The sequence below is a fragment of the Rhinichthys klamathensis genome, unplaced genomic scaffold (genome assembly GCF_029890125.1).
Source record: "Rhinichthys klamathensis goyatoka isolate OS25496 unplaced genomic scaffold, OSU_Roscu_1.1 h1tg000084l_1, whole genome shotgun sequence".
In the NCBI taxonomy this organism is placed as follows: domain Eukaryota; kingdom Metazoa; phylum Chordata; class Actinopteri; order Cypriniformes; family Leuciscidae; genus Rhinichthys; species Rhinichthys klamathensis.
This window is the reverse complement of record NW_026606625.1, coordinates 120,001-135,897: the sequence shown is the minus strand read 5'-3', so window position 1 is coordinate 135,897 and position 15,897 is coordinate 120,001. Positions and strand designations below refer to the sequence as shown.

General features: G+C 38.9%; 1 protein-coding gene across 6 annotated transcripts in view; it reads left to right on the top strand.

Moving 5' to 3' along the window:
• LOC130085656 (eukaryotic translation initiation factor 4 gamma 1-like) overlaps positions 1 to 15,897 on the top strand; it is a 94,940-nt gene that overhangs the window by 9,206 nt on the left and 69,837 nt on the right. For 4 of the 6 annotated variants that reach the window (XM_056251547.1, XM_056251543.1, XM_056251545.1 and 1 more), the window contains exons 2-6: positions 4,988 to 5,123; positions 7,267 to 7,338; positions 8,521 to 8,553; positions 9,553 to 9,573; positions 10,393 to 10,593. In XM_056251547.1, the coding sequence (XP_056107522.1) occupies positions 5,034 to 5,123; positions 7,267 to 7,338; positions 8,521 to 8,553; positions 9,553 to 9,573; positions 10,393 to 10,593 (417 nt within the window). In that variant the 5' untranslated portion in view covers positions 4,988 to 5,033. The remainder of the gene's footprint in view (positions 1 to 4,987; positions 5,124 to 7,266; positions 7,339 to 8,520; positions 8,554 to 9,552; positions 9,574 to 10,392; positions 10,594 to 15,897) is intronic. The other 2 variants (XM_056251546.1, XM_056251548.1) reach the window with 2 other exon arrangements.

The following is a 15,897-nucleotide window of genomic DNA, read 5'->3' as shown; positions in this document are numbered from 1 at the left end:
CTCGAGCATTAGCGTGATCACGGTTGGACAGGCGGCTCGAGCATTAGCGTGATCACGGTTGGACAGGCGGCTCGAGCATTAGCGTGATCACGGTTGGACAGGCGGCTCGAGCATTAGCGTGATCACGGTTGGACAGGCGGCTCGAGCATTAGCATTAGCGTGATCACGGTTGGACAGGCGGCTCGAGCATTAGCATTAGCGTGATCACGGTTGGACAGGCGGCTCGAGCATTAGCATTAGCGTGATCACGGTTGGACAGGCGGCTCGAGCATTAGCATTAGCGTGATCACGGTTGGACAGGCGGCTCGTCCGTGGGTGTGGGCCGAGATCTGGCGCTGATCTCCTCACTCCTCATCAATGGGCTTTTCACACCAGTGGAGCGTTCGATCTGATGATGCGTGACGTCACGTGTCTGATGGACAGCCGATGAGCACTACCTAAGAATAACCAATCGAAACAAAACCACAACAGAAAAATACACAAACACATGTGGAACGTAACATTGTGTGAGAGTGTCAGGTTTGAACTTTAGTAGTGTGTGTGTGAAGCGTCAGGTTTGTACTGTACTCTCTGTGTGTGTGTGTGTGTGTGTGAGAGAGAGAGTGAGAGAAGCGACAGGTTTGTACTGTGTGTGTGTGTGAGAGAAGCGACAGGTTTGTACTGTACTCTGTGTGTGTGTGTGTGTGTGTGTGTGTGTGTGTGTGTGTGTGTGAGAGAAGCGACAGGTTTGTACTGTACTGTGTGTGTGTGTGTGAGAGAAGCGACAGGTTTGTACTGTGTGTGTGTGTGTGTGTGAGAGAGAGAGAGTGAGAGAAGCGACAGGTTTGTACTGTGTGTGTGTGTGAGAGAAGCGACAGGTTTGTACTGTACTCTGTGTGTGTGTGTGTGTGTGTGTGTGTGTGTGAGAGAAGCGACAGGTTTGTACTGTACTCTGTGTGTGTGTGTGTGTGTGAGAGTGAGAGAAGCGACAGGTTTGTACTGTGTGTGTGTGTGTGTGTGAGAGAGAGAGAGTGAGAGAAGCGACAGGTTTGTACTGTGTGTGTGTGAGAGAAGCGACAGGTTTGTACTGTACTCTGTGTGTGTGTGTGTGTGTGTGTGTGTGTGTGTGTGTGTGAGAGAAGCGACAGGTTTGTACTGTACTCTGTGTGTGTGTGTTTGTGTGTGTGTGTGTGTGTGTGAGAGAAGCGACAGGTTTGTACTGTACTCTGTGTGTGTGTGTGTGTGTGTGTGTGAGAGTGAGAGAAGCGACAGGTTTGTACTGTGTGTGTGAGAGAAGCGACAGGTACTGTACTCTGTGTGTGAGAGAAGCGACAGGTTTGTACTGTACTCTGTGTGTGTGTGTGTGTGTGTGTGTCTGTGTGTGTGTGTGAGAGAAGCGACAGGTTTGTACTGTACTCTGTGTGTGTGTGTCTGTGTGTGTGTGTGAGAGAAGCGACAGGTTTGTACTGTACTCTGTGTGTGTGTGTGTGTGTGTGTGTGTGTGTCTGTGTGTGTGTGTGAGAGAAGCGACAGGTTTGTACTGTGTGTGAGAGAAGCGACAGGTTTGTACTGTACTCTCTCTGTGTGTGTGTGTGTGTGTGTGTGTAGCGTCAAGTTTGTACTGTACTCTCGGTGTGTGTGTGTGTATGAAGCGACAGGTTTGTACTGTACTCTGTGTGTGTGTGTGTGTGTGTGTGTGTGTGTGAGAGAGAAATGTCAGCTTTGTACTGTACTTTGTGTGTGTGTAGCGTCAGGTTTGTTCTGTACTCCCGGTGTGTGTGTGTGAGAGAAGCGACAGGTGTGTACTGTACTCTGTGTGTGTGTGTGTGTGTGTGTGTGAGAGAGAGAGAGAAGCGACAGGTTTGTACTGTACTGTGTGTGTGTGTGTGAGAGAAGCGTCAGGTTTGTACTGTGTGTGTGTGTGTGTGTGTGTGTGTGTGTGTGTGTGTGTGTGTGTGTGTGAGAGAGAGAAGCGTCAGGTTTGTACTGTAGTGTGTGTGTGAGAGAGAGAAGCGACAGGTTTGTACTGTACTGTGTGTGTGTGTGTGTGTGAGAGAGTTGTGCCAGTTTGCCTCTCTCTATATTTGGCTCTGGTAAAGATAGCCGCGTCGCCTGTAACCTTATAAACTAGTTGAGTCTTCAGCTCGTCTCTTGCCGCAGTCCTGATTCATTCACAAAAGCGTCCGCACGTCAGATGCACAAAGCCCAGTAATAAACATGTTCTGCAGAACCGGAAGCTCACGGGTCACCGGACCTGAACGAGCTACTGATGACATCACAAGGACTTCACCAATCCTGAACCTCCAGTTTTAGCACTAAATTTGAAGAAGCACCAAATAATTAATTCTTATTATATTTCACTATGTTAGTTTTCCTTTAAAAGAAAAGCTTGATGGTTTAACTTTTGAAAATGAAGAAATTAAAGGTGCAGTGTGTAATATTTAGGAGGATCCGTTGACAGAAATGCAATATCATACACATAACTGTGTTTTCAGTGGTGTATAACGAGCTTACTTAATGAAGCGTTATGTTTTAATCAGCTGAGGATGAGCATTTCTCTCTACACACACACACCGCGGGTCTCCTTACATCCACATGTTTCTACGGTGGCCCTGAGCGGACACACGCGTTTCGTCACGGTGTTGTTCTTCGTGCAGAGAAGCTGTAGCTAAAGCCAGCCAATAAAACACTGACACAATGATGAACAATCACAATAATATTCAATAATCAAGTAAACCTTATTTCTTACTTTATCTTTGTAAAGAAAGCTCATTGCTTAACTCTCTGCTGTCTCAGACGACGACATCACTTCCTGTCGGCCACCGTAACTTCTGTTGGGTGCAATTCACAACCTCACCACTAGATGATGCTATAATCACACACTGCAGCTTTAAGACATAAATATTAGTATTTAAATTTTTTACAAATATACACATTATTTTACTCAATTGTTATTTCACAGTACAATAGTAATATTCCCAGAGTAAAATATATTTCTTATTTTGTTTAATAAATGTAACTTCTAATCTAATGATCATAAAAATCTTAATAAATATAGGGATGCGCCGATATATTGGCCAATAATTGGTTTTGGAAATTTAGTATCTCTAATAATAATTAGCCAGATTGTGAAGCCCTATAAACAAGTACAGCAAACCTCAAGCTCTTTTAAAAACATGCGATTTAAATTGCACTCGTAAGAAAAATCGCAAATAGATTTTTCTTCCCAAATTGATCAAAACTTTTAAAGATGTGATTTTTCTGCCATTTCAAGGGTTTTATAGTCAAAGGCCTGTTTTAAGGGACTTCTGAAGTGAGTTAGTCTTCGAGCAGGAGTGTGTGTTTGTCTCCGGAGAGACCATGCAGCGTTTGAAGATTATGTGTTCAGGTCTGGATCTGCTGTGGTAAAGGTGGAGTGTGTTATTAGTGTTTTAGTGTTATTAGTGAAGTGTGTAATTAGTGTATTCCAAGTGTTGATCGGATAATCCCGCACCAAACTCGCCATGTTGGATACGAGAAATCACGGTAACACTTTATTTTACAGTGTCTGTTACATATGTTGCATTTACTTACCATAGTAATAACAGTAAATTATGCATAATTACATGCAACTAACCCTCAACCTAATCCTACCCTAACCCTATAGTAAGTACATGTAACTACTGAGTGATATTAATTAACAACATGTATAATTACACGGTAACAATGACACCTTAAAATAAAGTGTACCCGAAATCACGTGTAAAAACCACACACTGAATCAGCGCTTCAAGAACTTTTGACACGTGCGTTAAACATTGTAAACACTAATTGAATTGAACCCATAATTAAAGTCCCCCTGTGGTGTAAATCCAGCTTTTAATGTTGTTTATGTGGTGTTTTTAATTTGCTTTAAGACACACCATGTGAAAGTTCATAAGTCGACAGCATTGCTGAGTATTTCCTCCTTAAAACTGCAGTGAACCAAAGACAGTCTCAAAAACACGGTTTGAAATCGCTGGTGTTTCTGACGTCACAAACGACCTTGTAACCAATCAGATCAACGTGTGATCGTCAACCAGTGGATCTCTGAGCTGAGCGAGTGAGTGGAGGCGGGGCTCATTTGCATATTCATAGAACCGCGAATACTAAATGAGGCAAGGGTGTCGAGTTACATTCAAGCTATTTTAAGGCATAAAGAAATTTTGTGATGTCATTTTGGTGATCAAAGATGAGTTTTAAGGGATAAAGTGATTGACTACAGGGGGCCTTTAAGGCCGTGTGTCCACCAAAGCGTTTTTACACGCGGCTGGCGTATGTTTTCAATGGGAGCGCCGCGTTTTTTAAACGCCATGAGCGTAACAAGGCGCTGAATGTTTTTTTTTCACGCTGGACCGCCGAGCGCCCGGCGTTTTTTACTGGTCGCCGAGAGTTGAAAAATGTTCAACTTTGGGTAAACCGCAGCGCTCATCACTGTCACTTTTACCCAGCCGTCCAATCACAGTGGAGGAGGGGCGGGGCTAACACCACACCGACCAACTGCCACAACATTCTTTCTGTAACGACATCAACCAGCAGAGCTAACCGAACAACATGGATGAAAAATACATTTTTAGAATTTAACAAATTATCTGCGAAATCAGTTACAAGTAAACTGTGCTGCGGATATTCTGTATCATAGCAACGAAACGTCTCAACGGAAAAAAACGCTGCCAAAACGCTCTCAAGCGCCCACAGCTAGGCGTCTTCAGGAGAGCGTCGGCTAGCGCTTTCAGCTGGCTAAAAACACTTTGGTGGACACACGGCCTAAAGCCTGTATAAAGCCTTGATTTTGAAGCGACTGTGAATGTCTCTCTCTCTCTCTCTCTCTCTCTCTCTCTCTCTCTCTCTCTCTCTCTCTCTCTCTCTCTCTCTCTCTCTCTCTCTCTCTCTCTCTCTCTCTCTCTCTCTCTCTCTCTCTCTCTCTCTCTCTCTCTCTCTCTCTCTCTCTCTCTCTCTCTCTCTCTCTCTCTCTCTCTCTCTCTCCTAGGTTTTGTCAGTAGGTGCTGCGTCTCCATGCAGATGCTCCGGGTGAAATGAATAAGGCACCTCAGCCTCAGCCTCACCCCTCCGGCCCCCCCCACCCCTCCGCCCCGCTCCCCGCGCCCTCACCGGGCCTGCCCCAGGTAAAACACACCCATCTTTTATATATATATATATATAGTGGTCTTCAGACTGCAGTCCAGGGCACCACAAAGCCTGTAAATAATATAGTTTAAAGCATAAATAATGAAAAAAATCTAGTGTACTTTATATATTCCAATAAATAATTTTGCTTGTAAATGTCTGCTTGTCAGTAAAAAAAACTAAATTTTCATTGCACCCTTAAAGGGATAGTTCACCCAAAAATGAAAATTAGCCCATGATTTACTCTCCCTGAAGTCATCATAGGTGTATATGACTATCTTCTTTCAGACGAACACAATCAGAGTTATATTAATAAATGTCCTGGCTCTTCCAAGCTTTATAATGGAGGATGAGATTTTGAAGCCCTAAAAAAATGCATCTCTCCATCATGAAAGTGCATCTGTCCATCATAAAAGTGCATCTATCCATCATAAAAGTGCATCTATCCATCATAAAAGTGCATCTGTCCATCATAAAAGTGCATCTGTCCATCATAAAAGTGCATCTATCCATCATAAAAGTGCATCGGTCCATCATAAAAGTGCATCTATCCATCATAAAAGTGCATCTGTCCATCATAAAAGTGCATCTATCCATCATAAAAGTGCATCTATCCGTCATAAAAGTGCATCTATCCATCATAAAAGTGCATCTATCCGTCATAAAAGTGCATCTATCCATCATAAAAGTGCATCTATCCATCATAAAAGTGCATCTATCCATCATAAAAGTGCATCGGTCCATCATAAAAGTGCATCTATCCATCATAAAAGTGCATCTATCCGTCATAAAAGTGCATCTATCCATCATAAAAGTGCATCTATCCATCATAAAAGTGCATCTATCCATCATAAAAGTGCATCTGTCCATCATAAAAGTGCATCTATCCATCATAAAAGTGCATCTATCCATCATAAAAGTGCATCTATCCATCATAAAAGTGCATCTGTCCATCATAAAAGTGCATCTATCCATCATAAAAGTGCATCTATCCGTCATAAAAGTGCATCTATCATCATAAAAGTGCATCTATCCGTCATAAAAGTGCATCTATCCATCATAAAAGTGCATCTATCCATCATAAAAGTGCATCTATCCATCATAAAAGTGCATCTGTCCATCATAAAAGTGCATCTATCCATCATAAAAGTGCATCTATCCGTCATAAAAGTGCATCTATCCATCATAAAAGTGCATCTGTCCATCATAAAAGTGCATCTATCCATCATAAAAGTGCATCTGTCCATCATAAAAGTGCATCTGTCCATCATAAAAGTGCATCTGTCCATCATAAAAGTGCATCTATCCATCATAAAAGTGCATCTATCCATCATAAAAGTGCATCTGTCCATCATAAAAGTGCATCTATCCATCATAAAAGTGCATCTATCCATCATAAAAGTGCATCTGTCCATCATAAAAGTGCATCTATCCATCATAGATATCACAGATGCGCTTTTATCATGGACAGATGCACTTTTATGATGGACAGATGCACTTTTATGATGGATAGATGCACTTTTATGATGGACAGATGCACTTTTATGATGGATAGATGCACTTTTATGATGGATAGATGCACTTTTATGATGGACAGATGCACTTTTATGATGGACAGATGCACTTTTATGATGGACAGATGCACTTTTATGATGGATAGATGCACTTTTATGATGGACAGATGCACTTTTATGATGGACAGATGCACTTTTATGATGGACAGATGCACTTTTATGATGGATAGATGCACTTTTATGATGGACCGATGCACTTTTATGATGGATATGTGCACTTTTATGATGGATAGATGCACTTTTATGATGGACAGATGCACTTTTATGATGGACAGATGCACTTTTTTTGGACTTCAAAAATCTCGCCCTGCATTAACTCCCATTATAAAGCTTGGAAGAGCCAGAACATTTTTTAAATGCCTCTTTGATTGTGTTCGTCTGAAAGAAGAGTCATACACACCTATGATGGCTTCGGGGTGAGTCAATCATGGGGTAATTTTCATTTTTGGGTGAACTATCCCTATGCTCTCCTAAATCTTTCCACTTTGGAGCACCTTGAGTTGGAAAGTAAGCATCAAGTCCTGCTCATGATTAAATGTTTTGTGTGTGTGTGTGTGTGTCTCTTCAGCCCAGTTATCCTGGTACTTCGGTGTACAGCACCCCCCCGCCACAGATGAACCCTGCAGCCCAACCCCGACAGGTACGGCACCCCAAATACCCCCATCTACTGTGGGTCCGGTCAGGTGGGCTTCAGGAAGTCTCTTTCCCACATTATTTTTCTCCATTGGCATTTCAGTGTGGCTAATCAGTCCTTCCAGAAAAATCTTGTAAAATTAGTTTATTTATTTAGTCAAATTAGTTCATTTATTTAGTCAAATTAGTTTATTTATTTTGTCAAATTAGTTTATTTATTTTGTCAAATTAGTTTATTTATTTTGTCAAATTAGTTTGTTTTGTAAAATTAGTTTATTTATTTTGTCAAATTATTTTATTTATTTTGTAAAACTAGTTTATTTATTTAGTCAAATTATTTCATTTATTTTGTCAAATTAGTTTATTTATTTTGTCAAATTAGTTTATTTATTTTATCAAATTAGTTTGTTTATTTTGTAAAAATTAGTTTATTTTGTAAAATTAGTTTATTTATTTTGTCAAATTAGTTTATTTATTTTGTCAAATTAGTTTATTTATTTTGTAAAACTAGTTTATTTATTTTGTCAAATTCGTTTGTTTATTTTGTAAAATTCGTTTGTTTATTTTGTAAATTTCGTTTGTTTATTTTGTAAATTTCGTTTCTTTATTTTGTAAATTTCATTTGTTTATTTTGTAAAATTTGTTTATTTATTTAGTTAAATTGTTGTTTATTTTGTAAAATTCGTTTATTTATTTAGTAAAATTTGTTTATTTATTTTGATTTTAGTTTTAGAACAAATTAAAATGTTGCCTTGATTTTTTCAGTATTTTATTTATTAACATAATTTGTTTTTTATTTTAGTTAACTATCAGAACTGCCACTGTCTTTTATAAATGAATCGAACTTAAAGTCAACAAGTCGTAAGATGACAAGCAATCGCAACATTAATCTCAGTATTTAGACTTTTCTTATTGTAGATCTTGAAAGGGATTTTGGCTAAAATGAGGATCCTACTGAAACTTTCTGAGATTCATGGGGGTTTTGTCTAAATAATTGTTGAAAACAGTCCTTGAACAAGCCCGAGGAATCATCAGCGAGTTAATATCACACACTCGGCCCTGCATCCTCCTGACCTCGCGCTGTGTGTGAGACTCGTGCGACTGAGGTGCTTCTGGGAAAATGAGCTTTTGTGGATGGTGTTGCTTCAGTTTCTTGACCTTTGACCTCTGTGTGGCTTTCTCTTTCTAGTTTGCCTCAGGTCCTAGAGCTTTACCACAACAGGTACTAACACACAGACACACACACACACACACATTGAGCAAGACCTGAAACCTCAGTGTCACATGGAATGAATTCTGCATGGGATTCTCAGTGTATTATAGCGTTTTAAATTAGTTTTCTTTTTTCATTTTCATTTTAGTGTAAGTTTTAGTACTTTTGTTCTTTTTTATTTGACTGTATTAATTTAAGGTTTAGTATTTACTAATATTTTGAATGTTTTCAAATAAACATTACAAAATATTCACAACAAAACTACTAAAACAAACCAAAATGAAAATATATAATGAAATATAAATATATAATATAATGATAAAGAAAATATAATTTTATATTTTCCGTTTTCATTTTCGTTTTAGTAGTTTTGTTGTGTATTTGTTAGTGTTTTGAATTGAGTTATAATTTCAGTTTTAGTAATTCTGTTGTGTATTTTTGTCATTTTTATTAGTTTTTTTTATATGACTAGTGTTTTTTTATTTATTTAGGTTTTAGTATTTATTAATATTTAGAATTCGTAAGAATATTTACATTTAAATTTTCTGGTTTAATTTTAATTTGTTTTAGTAATTTTGTGTATTTTTGTCACTTTTATTAGTTTTGTTTTTTAGTTTATATTAATTTTATTTTAGTTTTAGTGCCTCATTTTAAACTAAAAGAAAATGAGAAATATTGCACTGGCAACAAGAATCTTAGCAGAACAAAATTGCTTAGCAAGTTAGTTAATATCTAGCTACCTGATTTACAACATCTCTCAGCCTGTCGAGGTTTGTTACGACGACAGACAGAGCGAATCGCTGGCCAGCGTTGGTGCGCTGGTGTTCTTGTGTAGAGTGTGTTTCTGGCTCTTGCTGTGTCATCTCAACTGTGCTAAAATGCTTAGTTTGTTTGCATGCTGCTGTTCCACTCTCTGTACCTGTGGGTAACACACACTCTTCATCTCTCTCTCGCTCTTCTGCTGTGTGTGTGTGTGTGTGTGTGTGTGTGTGTTTGGTGCTGCTGAAGGGAGGATTCAGGTCACTGCAGGTAATTCTTACATATTTATTTCCCCTTTGCTAAAATCTTTCTTTAAACTCAGTGTGAAACGCTGTTAAAACCCCATTTTACTTTCATAATATGGCTTTTCCAAATTAAACAGCATATTCAACTACATTATCATCGATGAATCGGAAAAATCAGTCACTCAGGTTAAATGTGAGAGAGTGAGCGAGTGAGAGAGTGAGAGAGTGAGAGAGTGAGAGAGAGTGAGAGAGTGAGAGAGTGAGAGAGTGAGAGAGTGAGTGAGAGAGTGAGAGAGTGAGAGAGTGAGAGAGTGAGAGAGTGAGAGAGTGAGAGAGTGAGAGAGTGAGAGAGTGAGAGAGAGTGAGAGAGTGAGAGAGAGAGAGAGTGAGTGAGTGAGTGAGTGAGAGAGTGAGAGAGTGAGAGAGTGAGAGAGTGAGAGAGTGAGAGAGTGAGAGAGTGAGAGAGTGAGTGTGAGAGAGAGTGTGTGTGTGTGTGTGTGTGTGTGTGAGAGTGAGTGAGAGAGTGTGTGAGAGTGTGAGAGAGAGAGAGTGAGAGAGAGAGAGAGAGTGAGTGTGTGAGTGTGTGTGTGTGTGTGTGTGTGTGTGTGTGTGTGTGTGAGAGTGAGTGAGTGAAAGTAAAGTTTAAGGATATCAAAAACATTTTATCTACTGCGGCACATACTTATTTTTTTAATATGTCCTAATATGAATTGTGATTAGTTGTGTGTCCACAAGCAGTGATTTTTGATTTAGAAATGACATCATCACTGGATCTGCTGATGTCATAGCTTGCAGTATTTATGTCTTAAAAAGTCGAGTTTTCTTTGTTGTTCTCTCGTTTCAGCCGTACTACACCAGTCGGCCCACTTTACCCGCCACTTCTGGGCGTGTCCAGCCAAGCTCCGCCCCCCGGCCCATCCCTCCCCCCCACGGGACACGCCCCGCACACGTGTTTCAGCCCGGCCCCTCCCAGATGATGATGATTCCCCAGCAGCAAATCAGCTTCCCCAACTCGCAAGGCGCGGCTTACTATATACCTGGCCAGGTAAATCGCGTGTCTACCCATAATGGATCATCACTGAATAACAACACGGAGGATTCCAGGAGGAATTATGAGCGGAAAAGCACATTTTGAACAGAATTTGACTACTTCCCCGACTATATGCCCAAAATACGTTGTAATCAAATTAATTTCACATGATGCAGTTCAGAGTCGGAAACACTACTGTAAACCTTGCCGAACTGCTTGTAATTAAAGTAGTTAAAATCCATAATGTAGCATCACTGAATTCAAATACGGTGGATTTCAGGAGAAATTATGAACCTAAAAACACATTTTAAAGGAACACGCTGACTTTTCGGGACTTTAGCTTATTCCCCGTATCCCCCAGAGTTAGATAAGTCCACACACACCCTTCTCATCTCTGTCTGACGCACCCACCGCTAGCCTAGCTTAGCACAAACACTGGAAGTTAATGGCTCCAGCTAGCATACTGCTCCCAATAAGTGACAAAATAACGCCAACATTTTCCTATTTACATGTTGTGATTTGAAGGCGAAGCACTGCTACTTGGGCGGAGTGATTTGCTCGCAGCGCCTGAGAAGCCCGTGGTGAGGAGCAGAGAGTTCGCTCAGAGCGTTGCGCTAATCACTCCGCCCAAGTAGCAGTGCTTCGCCATCTGAGAATATAGTTCCTACTTATCTAACTCTGGGGGATACGGGGAATAAGCTAAAGTCCCAAAAAGTCGGCGTCTTCTTTTAAACGGGATGATTACAACATGAATTTCACAATGCGGGTCAGAGTTGGGTACGCTACTTTCTGGTGTTCTGGGGTCCTTCATTTCAGAGTCATACTCAGGACCTTCGGGTCCAAATGGGCCGGAAGGGTGGGATTAATATTTATTTTTAAAAAATCATCTTTTTTTTTTTTACTTGTTTTTTATAATATTTTTTCTTTTCTTTTTTGGTGTTTTGAGATAATTTCAAAAATAAAAATGATTTATAATTAATATTAATGCAATAATTATGACCCATTTTTTCCCCATTGAATATAATAGAATATATATATATATATATATATTTTTTAAGCTATTTCATTTTAGAGTCAAGCCTAGGCCTCATGAAAGCAATTTTTGAAATGAGATGGATGCCATCTGGTGGACAAACTGAGCATTTTAAAAATTCAAAACCCATGTGTAATCTAAATTTATTAGTGTGTATGTGTATAAAAGTGTGTTTGTGTGTGGATGTGTCTGTTTTGCACTCTTGATGTTTTATAGATTCACCCCTTCACTGTTGTGTGCTTTTTTTCTGGATCGTGGCTGATTTGTAGATTGTATGCACAAAAAAATTCTGTATTTTCACATTTTTGCCAATTTCCCATTCATTTCCTATATGCGGGTCCATTTGGACCCGAAGGTCCTGAGTGTGACTATTTTTTTTACAACCACTTAGACTATTCAAATCCTGTCCCCAATTTTTTGGGGTGTTCATACACCAAGTACAAACAAAGTCACCAAATTTCGGACCATTCCGATAAAGCTATGATTTAAAAAAATATATATATTTAAATGCTTCGGGTCCATTTGGGCCGAAGGACCCCAGAGGGTTAACACGTCTTCATCGGAATGGTACGAAACTTGGTAAAGGTTTCGGCACTTGCTGTGTGAACACACACAAAACAAATCATGGACATGATACGAAAAGGTTAAATAGTCCTGTAAACAATAGTCCCACTTGTGCTCCTCGCGGTCAGAAATGACGCATTGGAAACGAATGTGAGTCGAGTTTCCTCTAGTGGAAGCGTCCTCTAGTGGAAGCGTTCGGTACTGCAGCCGAACAACATCTCACTGAACGCTCATTTACTGACATATCAGATGCACATTTAGAGCACAGCTTGTTTAGATTTATGGCTTATAGAATAAAACGTTTTTGAAAATATATATTTCATATAAAAATTAAAAATGGTATTTTTGCACATTTTCCCTAACAATAAACGTAAAATTCCTTTAACTTTAAGTTCACATTTTTTCACTCCAGCAATAATCTTCCATGTGTCGTCTCTGAGAAGAGATCAAACTGAAGTCTGTCGCTCTAAAGCGCTCAAGATTTACCACAGTGTAAGCTGGAAATTTAATCTATCCTCAAAAAGTGAATAAATGGATTATAAATACAGCGTAAATATAATTTAGTACCATTAAAATACCCTAAAAATATAAAATAAAAAATATTATCGAACTAAAATATAGTACAATAATTTAATTTAAATAATACAATTATTTTCGGTAATTTTTGACCGACACGCGAAGAGCACCAGAGGGTTTAAACTCGCCGAACTGCGTGTAATTTAAAGTAGTAAAAATAGTAAAACAAAAGTGAATATGTAAACATCTGTATTTATGCGGAGTGAGAGGCTTCACTAGCCCAACGCCCGTTTCCGACTCAGTTCCGCTCTACATTAATTAGTTCTGGCTTGACGATTATAGCTTTTATTTTTCATTCTTCTGTTCTGAATAATGTTGAGTTTACAGGATTTGTCATGAAGTGAGGGAAACTAAAATAGCCTATAGATATGTTTATGTTTGTAAACATTTCACTTTATTTACTGGTATTTTACGTTCATGTAATAATTAGTGCTGTCAAACGATTAAAATATTTAATCACGATTAATCACATTAATGTCATAGTTAACTCGCGATTAATCGCATTAATGCCATAGTTAACTCGCGATTAATCGCATTAATGTCATAGTTAGCTCGCGATTAATCGCATTAATGTCATAGTTAACTCGCGATTAATCGCATCAGTGTCATAGTTAGCTCGCGATTAATCACATTAGTGTCATAGTTAACTCGCGATTAATCGCATTAGTGCCATAGTTAACTTGCGATTAATCGCATTAGTCTCATATTTAACTCACGATTAATCACATTAATGTCATAGTTAACTCGCGATTAATCACATTACTGCCATAGTTAACTCGCGATTAATCACATTAATGTCATAGTTAACTCGCGATTAATCACATTAATGTCATAGTTAACTCGTGATTAATCGCATTAATGTCAGTTACCTCGCGATTAATCGCATTAGTGTCGTAGTTAACTCGCGATTAATCGCATTAATATCATAGTTAACTCGTGATTAATCGCATTAGTGTCAGTTAACTCGCGATTAATCGCATTAATGTCATAGTTAACTCGTGATTAATCGCATTAGTGTCAGTTAACTCGTGATTAATCGCATTAATGTCATAGCTAACTCGTGATTAATCGCATTAGTGTCATAGTTAACTCGCGATTAATCGCATTAGTGTCAGTTAACTCGCGATTAATCGCACATTTTTATCTATTCTAAATATCTCTTGATTTTTTTTTTTTTTTTCATTCTTTTTTTTCTCATTTTAATGCTCTTATCAACATGGAAAAGTGGATCGGCTTGCTTTGTGCAAATGTTTTTTATTGAAAACAACATTGGCATATACTGTTCAATTTCACACTAACATTCTCACTTGGAGCAAATAATCTCTCACACAATGTAACACTGTCCATCAATAAAAGGGTGAAAGAAATACTAACGAGGTCCTGATATTGACGAGGTGGCGGAGAATTCGCATCAGCTGTGTGTGTGTGTCTGTGTGTGTGTGTGTGTGCTTGGTCATCATCAGTGGTGTTTCAGACTGGACGTGCTGCGATGATGATAGCTCAGTTCACAACGACAAAACACACAGATCACTTTGGTCTTGTCAATGGAACCATTTGGCAACTTTTTAAAAGTAAACTTTCCATTCAGAATCTTATTGGCATCCATTTCGGCGTCTCGCGCTCGTCATCCACTCAAAACGTAACGTTAGCCAACTATTTGGCCGGCTCGCAAGCCCAAACGAGTGTGTGTGGCGTGCCTGTTGTTTTGTTTCCGGTCTAGCTAGATCCGCTTGCGCTTTGGTCGACGAAGCAACAAAACGTCCTCGCCGGCTCAAGCCATTGAAATGAATGGGTTTCATCATAGCGCCGCGCACGCCGTCCTGTTGCAAAAACATGTGAAAAAAACTACAAAGTTTTGCTAGGCCAAAAAGACCGTTACTCTCGCGATAAAAAAATGAACGCCGTTAAAATGGGTTTGCGTTAACGCCGCTAATAACGCGTTTAACTGACAGCCCTAGTAATAATATAATGTGACTTAAAGTGTACGCAAATTAACAGTTTTTTTTCTCTCTCTCAAAAACCCAATTTTATATTTACAGTTTTTTTTACCTAAGAAATATTGAAAACTTACAGTTTTAAAGGGATATTAAGTAAGAATTACTCCCATCTAGCGGTGAAATTGTATTTTGCATTCAAACGAATTGTGCTCTCCAGCGCCTCGCGTTTTCAAATGCGCGTTGCATCTACGGTAGCCATTATATACCAAAAAGCTATGACAGGACGTCTTCTAATAGCACTTCGTCGAGTTTTCCTTCGGGTGAACAGGTTTGTTATTTCAAACAAACTTCAAATCGACACAACGAACAAACGAATGTTACAGTATGAAGTAATGTGTGTCAAAAACATGAACTATTGTAATTAGTAGTTATGCCTTCGTTATATTTTCTGAAGTACGTGCATTGTTAGATATCATCATCAACTTTTAACTATACATCGTCATCTGTATATAAAATAAAGTACACAACCAAACAATGAAAAAAAGCTTGTAATTAAAGGATTAGTTCACTTTAAAAAAACTTTTGCTGATAATTTACTCACCCCCATGTCATCCAAGATGTCCATGTCTTTCTTTCTTCAGTCGAAAAGAAATTAATGTTTTTGATGAAAACATTCCAGGATTTTTCTCCATATAATGCACTTTGCTGGGCACCAAACGGTCCAAGGTCCAAATGACCGTTTCAGTTCAGCTTCAAAGGGCTTTAAACGATACCAGACGATGAATAAGGGTCTTATCTAGCGAAACGATCGCTCATTTCAATAAATAAATAAAAAAGTTAACGTTTTATAGGCACAAATCCTCGCCTTGCGACTCGAAAAAAGATTCGTTCATTTTGATGAACGAGTCAATGACTCGAAAAAGATTCGTTCATTTTGATGAACGAGTTCGAACAGGAGAGTCACACAGAACAACAGAGCAAGGCGAGCATTTGAGCTTATAAAACTTAAACTTTGTTATTTATTTTTTAAATGAGCGATCGTTTCGCTTGATAAGACCCTTATTCATCGTCTGGTGTCGTTTAAAGCCCTTTGAACAGTTTGCACTGAAACGGTCATTTGGACCTTGAACCGTTTGGTGCCCAGCAAAGTGCATTATATGGAGAAAAATCCTGGAATGTTTTCATCAAAAACATTAATTTCTTTTCGAC